Raw genomic sequence first — 10,987 nt, 5'->3', positions numbered from 1 at the left:
TCAGTCCACAAAAATAGGAATTTCTCCTTTTACAAACCTAGCCGATCAAAAATTGTTGATGTTCTTCAATGGAAAAGTGTGGGGAAAATGAACAACATAGATTTATGTAAGCAAACTGACAATTAAGACCTTTACTTGTTAATTACGGACAGGTCCAGAAATGCACATACAAGTCATTAAACTCTGAAACTGGTAACTTCAGTGATAGACCCAAACACAAGCACACAAAAGTAACCTTTTAGAGGATTCTCACAACACATCTCATTCAGATCAATACATGGTTTATGCTGGTGAATCAAAAAGGATTTATATAAAATCACAAACACTTCTTCCCTTTATTGTTTCAATATTGCAGGCTGGCAATGTTGTGGGTTGTCATTTCATGGGACACATTCACCCCCATGATGAAAGTAGAGGAATGCCACGGGGTATCGTAGCATCAGAGGCAGCCAGGAATATCCCTTTTTTGCACCTCTGCAAATCGATTTTCCCCAGCAGGCATATGCCCACGCCACAAGGCCGCAAATGCCTCGATGAACAGGACAGTGAAATCAGCTTACTGCACTAACCTACTCAGTCACCAGATCTCAACTGAGCAGCTGTAATGTGGTGACATGGTGCAAGCTGCAGCTGTTGAAAAACCGGCAAGCTCCTTGAGGAATTTTCCATCCATCCATTTTCTTCTACTTATCCTGTTCAGGGGCGCAGGGGGGCTGGAGCCTATCCCAGAGGCTTTTGGGTGAGAGGCGGGGTTCACCCTGGACAGGTCACCAGTCCATCTCAGGGCCAACACATAGAGACAAACAACCATTCACACTCACTGTCACACCTACAGTCAATTTAGAGTATCAATCAGCCTCGTCCCCTCTTGATGTTTTTGGACTGTTGGAGGAAGCTGGAGTACCAGAGAGAACCCACACAGGAACAGGGAGAACATGGAGACTCCACACAGAAAGATCCCGTGCTCCAGCCGGAACTCAAACCCAGAACCTTCTTGCTGGGAGGCGATAGTGCTGACCACTGCACCACCATGCCGCCTCCTTGAGCAATTTTCTGCCACAGAAACCACGATCTCAGAGAAAACTGAAGTTTAAATAAGGGTTTAGAAGGTGTCATTATTAGTGTGTTCTACTGAGCTGAAAAAAAACATGCTGAGCATTTCTGACATACTAGTCTAGGATCAGTTTATACAACATCATCAACCTTTGAGTTAAAAACTACTTGATGAAGCATCGAAGTAACTTCAATGAAAAATCCTTCTGGCAAATATTTCTAATCCATACATAAATCCCAGGCTTAGACTTTAAAGTATATGATTAACCCAGGTCTGAAATCCTACCAGTTCCTGTCAGTCAAGCGCGAGTGGTTTGATTTTTACGAGGCCTTTTCATACTTCCCTTATTGAGCATTCTGTAATATCTGTCACACTCATTTGCTGATCATCTTTTCCCCTGATCTTGGTCTGCTGCATCAAATGCTGGCAAACTGTCACCTCCTAATGAACTTAAAGCTGCAGCAGGTTTTCACCTATTTTTATAGTCTGTAACAACCCTGTTTAGAATTCCTGATCCTCTTTACGTACAGGAAATTTTCAATGGGCTTGACACAAAGTTACACAACTGTAAAAATTGTTTTGTGCACAAAATAAAGATGATGTGTCCCCATGTTTAATTTGTTTCCTGTAATTCTTATACCTTCAAATGCCACTTCAATTTGCGCCACAACTCCTCATTTTCTACAATCGTGTGTGTGTGTGTGCGTAACTTCTGACTGTTGTCAGAGAGGCAGACCTAATGAGACTCAAATACAGTGGAGACAAGGAAGGCTCATCGCAGCTGTCTCAACCGTGTATACATGTGCTTGATGGGAAGTAAAATCTTTTCAGCATCATTTCTTGGAGGATGAATAGTAAAAGCTGAGAGGGAATTTTGTGCTCACACTATTACTGTTAACAGGGATTACTGGGTTCAATGCATTGTTAACAGGCATTCTTTAAAGGTCCTGAGTGGCCCCTGGATAGAGATCATATCAGTGCTAAGTTAATTAAGGCTAAACCAAGCAGTGGTCAGCAAATGAAAAATTCATTACAAATTCTGTAGAGGTGCAACAGAGAGAAGTAGTTTGAATAATTCAGCTCCTTCAGTTCTTAAGTGCTAAATGCGCTGCAAAGTGGAGAGTTTCATTGAAACACACTTACAACTCCATCAACAAAGGAGAATGATGACAACGACGTTCATTATTGTATATTTTATATATAAATTAAGGATTTATACATTGCTGATAGAGAAAAAAATATACAAAACATTTTTGATCTTACATGACATTTACATGTGAAATTTTACACAACATATTCAATAACTTACAAATGCTGTATCGGCATAAAAAATATATCTCTTTACAAAAGTTTGGTAATATGTACATATTCATTTACACTGTTTTTGAGTGGATAACAACGGTGAAAGCGTTCTACTCTACTCCAAAGTCCAATGGGAGACTAATGTTTTTAACCAGATGCATTTTTAAATCCTCATCCATAAGAAATATGACCTCGCAAAATATATTACATATTGATAACACAAGACATCTTGCCAAAGAATGCCATTAAGTATCAAGACTGTATAAATGTACAAAATGTAACAGCAATGACAGGAGTCAACTTCATGGAACAAAGTACTTTAGCAGCCATTGCTATACTGGATCACCTTTTTTTTGCCAACATGCACAGGTATGAATAGATGAGCTGCTTCTCAAACACACCCCTTCTTAGATAAACCACCAGCTGAATCACTGCAAACTGGGCATTTAAATAACACTGATATACTTTACTAATGCAAGAAATGACGTGTCCTTTAAAAACATATGCCCATACAGTCTTCAAGGCACTGCAATGATGTAGAAATGGGGCGAAAGAGTCACATTTTCAGTTTTAAAACATATATGAATTTATGACGTTACAAGACAGATGGTGGCTCATGTTTGTGCAATTTTTTTTGTGTATACTGTACATTAGTTGGCAGCAGCTGATGGTTCTGTAAGACATTTAATTAACCATTTATAACTGTCAATAATCTGTCCAAAGCCTTTTATTCATCAAGTGTCTCAGAATAGGAGAGTTGATCATGAACTTACAGATGCAGGCCTACTGTACGCCAACCAACGGGCAGCAATCTTCACACTCATGCCTTGTTTATCGGAAACAAATTTGCAGGCCAAACAATTTTAAACTGTGATTTAAAAAAAAAAAAAAACGAGTTCAAGAACGTTGATCATTTAAAAAAAAAAATAGAATTGATATGGAATTTGTACTTGTTCTACCTTGGACTGTAAAGTGAGCCAGAAACATTATGAAATGTTCAATAACATAAAAAGAAAACAAACAAACAAACAAAAAAATCCCAAGCTTATCTTAACCTCACACTGCTTGATTGCAGTTAATGTCATTGCATATGAATCCAAGTTTATATACATGTCCTGGTCAGCAGTCTTCAACTCATCGTCACTGAATACAAACTGAAATAATGAAAAAAACTCCTACTTTGAGATACTTGATCTACAAAGACTAGAACTAGGGGTTAATTCACTCCAAATGTTGTTGTTTTTTTGTTTTTTTTGAACACAAACAGTGGAAATAATAATCATGATACAATCTATCTTTACTGTCTCAGTAACTTAAGGACAATTAATAGATGACTGATCTCACGATGGCCCCACTCAATCAATAGCTGGAAACGTACAGTTCCGCTTAAAGACAATATTTCTGTCAAAAACAAATTAATTGCACACAACTTGATAATAAACCTTAATGTTAACCACATATCTCAAGAAGAACACTGTTGTCAGGTAACCTGCAAAGTAACAATGAAAGCCCTAGCTTTCCCAGTGGAACTGGAAAAAATTGTACTGCACTTCAGTAATTAAATCCCTGGCCATAGATTTTGTCAGCAGCAGGTACCATCCAATTAAGAGGTATAATTGAGCATATAACTTTGAAAAGCCTAGAGCACCGACAGTATTCAACGGGAGGCAGCTTTTTTTTTTTTTTTTTACTTCCTCCTCTCACACACCGTACACTTTTGGAAAATAGACTCTAAAGATTACATTGATCAACTCTGTTGAGAGTCTCCTGAACTCCCTCAGAGAAAATACCCTCATAAGGTTGACTGTGAGACGAAGGCAAAAATAAAAAAAGGGTCTCGATCTGGGCTTGAAACGAAAAACTTGAATTTCTCATTTGGCATTGTGAAGTAACCCCTCTGTATTTGTACTACAGAGCATAAAATACTCTATTTTATGTATGTGCCAGAGGCTCTTTTCTCATAAAGCCAACACTCACAGAGTGTAAAAAACACATCTCTTAACCGAACTATGGTAAGATATATAAAGTTGTGGGACATTTCCTTCTTTTCTGTAGAATGTTTTACCTTCCATAGATGATCAACTGCAAGTGCCGTAAGTGTTGCTGAAAGTGTGCTTTATGTTTCTGCGTAGTTCTGTGTCTTTGAGTCATCAGAAACAGGTTATGTTTAATTATGTCAATATATATTCATATTAAGCAAACAAGGACTCCCTGTCTCTCCCTCTGTCTTTCATACACCACCGACTTCAAACCATGGTGCAGATGGTGTTGAGATTGGGGTCAAAGCGGACGACTTTCCCCTCAGCAGCTTTTGTGTTTGTGTTGTACATCGGGTTCTCAAAAGTGGCCTGTCCATTGTTGTTCTCGTGGACAGAACATCCTGTGTACTGCGCTTTATCTGTTTTACTGGGAGGAAAAAAGAAAAGAAAAGGAGGTTGCATATTAGTTGAGAGACGGTATCCAAATTATCTTCCTTCCCTCTGAACCAATACACATATTTTGATCATCTTGGTGTGGATAGCTGCAGGGGGTACTTGAGGTTGAATGGTTATTATTGTTGAAAAGAACAGAAGGGCCCTAAACCATGTTCATGGTAACTAAAACAATGAGTTTAATTAAGTTAAAAATCCACTCATCTGTGTAGAGTAAATGTACAACACAAGCACACGTGAACACACAGCATTGATCCATAGTGCTTTTAAAGGGGCGACTGACGCTGCTGTGTAATTTGGTTTGGATGCTAACGTGTTGACAAATATTGCATCACTCTTTGAAGTCCCCCACAGAGAGCAACTGTACCCAGTGAGGAAACACGCTGCAATGAAGCAAGCATAGGAAGTGGACCACAGTACTCTAACTACCTTATTCGGAAGTACATTTTCTTTTGCTACAAATCTAAAACATATTAATAAAACGCAAACTTAAGCAAATCCCCAAAACATGTATTTTGCCTTTCAAGTACTCACAAATGGGTATCTTGAGCTGACAAGGACATTTTATCCTCCAGCATTACTTCATTCCTTCATAATGCAGAAAGAGCAAGCTAATGGCAACTGACCGCTAACAGAAAACTGTCGAAAAACAAACACCTGTTTATCAACTCTCAAGTGCACTGTCTTTTATGATTCACAACATTTTTATCTTTATATTCTCAGAAATTCACAAAGGCTTTATTTGAGATAAAGACAAACAAACTAACAATTACAGAATGGCGCTTGTTCACCGTTGTGGACTTGCTGATGCATTAAGTTTAAGAAACTTGAAAGTGTTTTTAGACTAGTGAACATGAATGGATTCAGCAAATGAACTGAGATTTCTGCTGTTGTTAATCGTCAGTTGCCATTAGTTTTAAGCTAATATACTATTCATGGATGACTATTTCTGTATCATGGACTCACAATGCAGTGATGTAGAGGAGGGTTGGGGTGGTGGGTCCATTTGGTAGCTCAAGACATCTATTTGTGAGTTCTTATACTCTTTTGGGTGAAGTTAAAACTCAGAGACACGCCTGAGACACGGGTTTGTGATAAAGTGGAAAAGAAATATACACCAAGTGGTACGCTGAGAGGTTGACGTTTAACACATACATATATTCATTTATCATTTTATTTCCAATAACATTTCTGCACAAAAGCCCTCTTCAAGATCAACAATCATTTGTAGGTGTGCAGCACTTTTTCTTCATCTTTATGAATATATATATTCCCCCCTTCCTGGCACAGAAACCAAACACATAGAGTGGGACTTTAATTGAGGTCACAACCTAGCATGTGAAACACCAAGATCGACTACATACCGCTGTTTGTAGAGATAAAAACCAAGTCCTGCAAAGATGAGGGCAAAGAAAGGCACGAGGATTGCAACAGCAACAGAGCTGCTGTTGGTAGATGTGTTGGTTTCTGTATCAGGGAGTGTAACATTCTCTCTCACACTTAAACCTGAAAGAAAAAACATTTTATTAGCTATAGTAACACAACACACAGTTAATAAATGATAGATACATTTAAATTAACCAACAAAATGATGCAACAAATCGCGTAAAGATACGTATTGTGCTGGTGACGGAGGTGATGATGATGATGATGAGGAAGATGATCAGAGTGAGGACGAGCTGTAGCCACTGGTTGATAAAGATGACAACGATGATCACACTTATAATTATCACTGCAACTGTGATGATCTTTTTGAAGACGATCATGAGTTAATGACAATGTTGAGCAGGAAGAAATGAAGGACAATGACATGGAGGAGGACAATAAGCTGCTGAATGGCGCCATCAGTCAACAACAAATATAATGGCCCTGCATTGTTCTAAATATTTGCCAGTGGGAAAAATGTTACCAAAGAACACTTAAGACACAAATGTACAAATCTTTGTGGATCCCAATTTGTGATTAAAAAAAAGACATTTGAAATAAACCTATCACTCCACTGATTTGAAATGATAATGTATCTCATAAGAAGTCATGAGCCTTTGTTCACACGGTAAATTTGTTTGCATTTCCAACACACGTTATGTTGATCTTGACGTGGAAGAGGAGTGGTGACAAATGTCACCAATTATTGTATTGAAAAGACACATACCAAGTCTCTGTAGTCCAAACTGTCCATAGTCTTTACCCTGTATGAAGCCTTGGAACACATAGCTGCCTCCCTCAGGCTCAGCTGAAACCTAGCAGATACAAAATAGAGCTTGTTTCAACTGAACAAATAAAATCTGATTTTTCTTAGCAAACAAGTGATTGTTGTATCTACTGAACACAACACAACACATGCACTGTTTTTAGGAAGACAAATTCTGTCATGTAACATTCAAAAATAACCCTTTTGATTTTGAAGCTGTGCAGGATGCTATAAATAACCTAAGTAGCTCAGTCTGCCCCATGCCATTATTACATGGACATTGAGGTTTATTCAAGAAGAGGAACTTGTTTACCAGGCGTTCCAGGTCCCTTGTCATGTAAGTGTCTGAGAGTACTGTATTCAGCTAAATGTGAATGGGGAAATACTCTGATGGTTCACACAGTCAGTCTGCTGCAACAGCCAAAAGAAAATATATCTAAACAGAAATAGATAATAAGCAAGGAAATGACTGTTTACTTTGTTGTCGCAGTTTCTAAAAATTGATAGGGATTTTCACTATGTTGGCACAGTAATTGGGATGAGAAAAATGTAATAATGAGGAAACGTTTTATTTGATTTAATCCACGGAAGGCTTATTTTTGGCATCAATGTGTTTCCAGCCCCATAGCCAGCAATAATCTACTTGTCTGTCAGACTGAAAATAAATAGGAAAAAAAGGGAATTGATAAAACACAGTCACAGCTCTTCGTTATTCTTAAAAGATCACTGGCCAGCAGCTTCAAATTCCTGCATATACTCACAAATCCATCCATTGCCCAGGTCTCATCGGTAATCCTGCTCAAGGAGCTGTGGGCCAGCGCTCTCATCTGGTACAGCAGGAGCATTAAGCGTGCCTCCTGGCGCTTGTACACTCCTACAAAGAAAAAGACAAGAGGCATGAAGAGAAATGATGCGAGTAAAAAGATGAGGCAATTTGGGTGGGGGAGAATGATTAAAAACAAACAAAAAAAAAGGAGCAGAGAGAAATACAGAGGGAATACAAATAACCAGAATTACTGCCTAGTGATGGTATGCCTCCACCAAGCAGTCAAGTAGCAGTTCACACCCACATCTGTCCAGAGGTTATGGTACACGCAATGATAACTTTGAACGAATCTTATATGATGGTATTAAGCGTGCCCCTTCTGTTCCTGAGTTATGTAGTTGAATAATGGCCAGAAATGTATTTCTGATGAATAAAAGGCCATCCTATAATCATTTCCTCCTACCAGACATCAGGGTAAAATTGTGTACCGTCAGCATATGAATCTTGACTGATGGCTAAAAAAGATTTTGACCACCAAAATCGCATCAGTTCATCCTTCAGTCTTATACCAAAAATGAAGAAATTTCCTCCAGACATTCCTGAAGTATCAAATAGATAGGACGGACGCCTGAAAACATAACACCTCCAGCTACAGCTGACACAGCAGCACTGAGAAGAGATGATGGAGGCACAAGAACAGATGAGGAAACAGTCAAGAGAGGAGAGGAGGAGACTAGTGACACTTGAATAGGCAGTATGTCAGTGGAGACTAATACATCTGTCTTTAGAGCCAATAGTTAATTTCCACCCTCATGCATGAGATCATTTGGTGATTGACTGATTGACACGAGGCACCCTCCGCATAAATGGAAGTGACACACAAAAGTAGTGAGAGGAGGAAAGGGGAGGCAGTGGGGAGGAAGCAGAAGACAGATGATTTATAGATGACTCACCAGAGAGTAGAAACTCCATGCTACTGTCGGTTAAAGTTACATTGACTTTCCCCGTTGAGGCATTAAAGCTTGTGACTGTCAAAGTCATTGGCTGTTTCTGTCCCTTGTAATCATAGGAACCCTTCCAGATGAAATCAGGGGCAAAGACATCATCGGGCACTAAAGGGGGGGACAAGTCTTGTTAATTACTTCCTTTAAATTGATGTGTCAAAAAATTAAATAAAAGCAAATATTAAAAGTTACCATTGCTATTAACCATCTGTGTGTAACATGCATCTATTTTTATACAGACACCAAGTCAGTACTGTGTGTGCATTTAATGCGCACTCAAGCAGAAAAATGGAAATTAGATATGCAGCTGAATCAACACATCAAACAGCTGATAGCAATCTTTTCATTCAATTTGAATAATATCCCATTTCTGATATGCTTCGACTATCTTAATTAATGTTAATTTAATACGTTCTGACAGATACAACACTGGACTCACTCCATGAACTCTGCAGAACTTTTCAGCAGTAACACACTATTGGGGTCATTCTATAGACCTGTCATTAACTGCTAGTACTTAGTATCACTAGGAAATATGACTGTAACAAGTGACAGGAAATAAATCTGGCAACAGCACTTACAATGACGTGTACTTCTTATGTCTTGTTTAATTCATATCATAAACATACAGCAACAATACAACAATAAAAAAACTCAAGGCCTATTTTAAATATGTGCTGGCTCGCCTTTAACTGGCGTCACCTCAGCACTTTGCACCTCCATCACATCAGGACTGCCCACTGGAAGGTGTGTTCAGTAACTGATGTTACATGTTGGCCGTAAGTCATTGATCAGCTGCTGATCCAAGGCAGTAACTAGCGGTCAAAGAGGCGATGGTAAAATGGTGGATAAACACACTTCATTTGCTCTATATGTATATATATATATATACGATAAAACCCCAAATCATTATTATTTTTAAGCTTTTATTAGGAAGCCGTAAATCAAGTAATGTTGAGTTTTCATCAGCAGTATGTTAAAACGACTCTTAAGCAGCTCAAATGAAATAGGAAGCAGTAAATCCGATCTATGACAGTGCAAGCACAGGAGGGAAACTACACAGCCAATCAGGGATTTAGCTACAATCTACTAAAGAACTGCAAGCCGAACATACACTTTCACTTTTAAAACCATCTCTGAAGGAGTTTCGTCCCACAAAATACTTGCTAAAGGGGAAGATGGGGTCCTAATATGTTGGCAATCGTTAGTGAGATTATGCTGTAACCTGTTGTGTGCCTTAATTGCTTGTAATTCCTACACATGCTGAAGAAGTACACAGCTTTAATTATTTTACAGTGGTCACTGGTGGTCAAGAAAGAGTTCTTTTTTTTAATATTAACATCATCAACACTAAGTGCTTACTAGTCACATGGCAATATTGTGAAGTATTTCTCTCATTGTAACAAATGTTCCAATTATTCACTGATTTCAATACATCTCCTTCCCTTCTCCAAGGATTCAAATTACTCTTAATACCTTACAATGACTGCAAAAAGGTGGTAATGAACATAAACTCGTTTGTTGTATGTATCAAAATACAAGCAAAAGTACAGGTCATGTTAAGTAATTTCCTCTATGCCTGCTGACATTGAAGAGCAAGGCTAAATATAACTTTCAGAGAAACGGTGAAATATTTATTGTGTGATTCTGATTCATTGACTGATCTAACCACTCTATAATGTCAGACATCACTTTTAACACTGAGTAGAGATCATGTGAAAACACATTGCCAACAGTCTGTGAGAATAGAGTGAGAACAGTGAGCTGCCGGCACTAAAAAATACAGCTGCAGGACTGATATCTGCCAACACATGAACAGGCAAAGGACTTCAAAACTCACCATTTATTTTAGGGCTTGGTGTCCCTGGTACTGGTTTGACAGTTTTCTCATGTGATTTGGACCCAACTGCAGGAGAATATAAATATGGATGTAATGAAGCTGCACTGATTCAAAGCAAGGCATCACAGCCAGAGGATGCTGGGAAAGTAAACACTGCTCAACTGTACATGCTGTTCATCAAGATCTCTAGTGGCTCTGTTCTTGTATAAATATTTAGAAATCAACACACTGCAAAAAAACTTGAATTTGAAAGAATCTGAATGCAGTCACACATTAGGTACAGTACAAACCTCAGTGCTTTAGTGTTTATTTTGAAAATAAGATTGAGCAGTGGTGATAAATAGGATTGATTTAGAATAATGGAGCACACATAGGGGTACACACTCCTCCCAGCCCCC

The 10,987-nt window shown here is 38.5% G+C and overlaps 1 protein-coding gene across 4 annotated transcripts in view; it reads right to left on the bottom strand.

The window, feature by feature from the left end:
• Positions 1-3,234: 3,234 nt before the first annotated feature.
• Positions 3,235-10,987, bottom strand: part of LOC147253765 (CUB and sushi domain-containing protein 3-like) — a 246,750-nt gene continuing 238,997 nt past the window's right edge. For all 4 annotated transcript variants that reach the window (XM_086219046.1, XM_086219048.1, XM_086219049.1 and 1 more), the window contains exons 65-70: positions 10,590-10,655; positions 8,699-8,857; positions 7,741-7,853; positions 6,941-7,028; positions 6,153-6,294; positions 3,235-4,762 (exon numbers count right to left, since the gene is read on the bottom strand). In XM_086219046.1, coding sequence (XP_086075172.1) covers positions 4,603-4,762; positions 6,153-6,294; positions 6,941-7,028; positions 7,741-7,853; positions 8,699-8,857; positions 10,590-10,655 — 728 coding nt within the window. In that variant the 3' untranslated portion in view covers positions 3,235-4,602. The remainder of the gene's footprint in view (positions 4,763-6,152; positions 6,295-6,940; positions 7,029-7,740; positions 7,854-8,698; positions 8,858-10,589; positions 10,656-10,987) is intronic.

The sequence above is a fragment of the Aulostomus chinensis genome, chromosome 11, assembly GCF_037954235.1.
Source record: "Aulostomus chinensis isolate RoL2024-O1b breed Wild chromosome 11, RoL_Achi_v1.0, whole genome shotgun sequence".
Lineage (NCBI taxonomy): Eukaryota > Metazoa > Chordata > Actinopteri > Syngnathiformes > Aulostomidae > Aulostomus > Aulostomus chinensis.
Note: the sequence above shows the minus strand (reverse complement) of the source record. Positions and strands in the feature narration are given on the sequence as shown.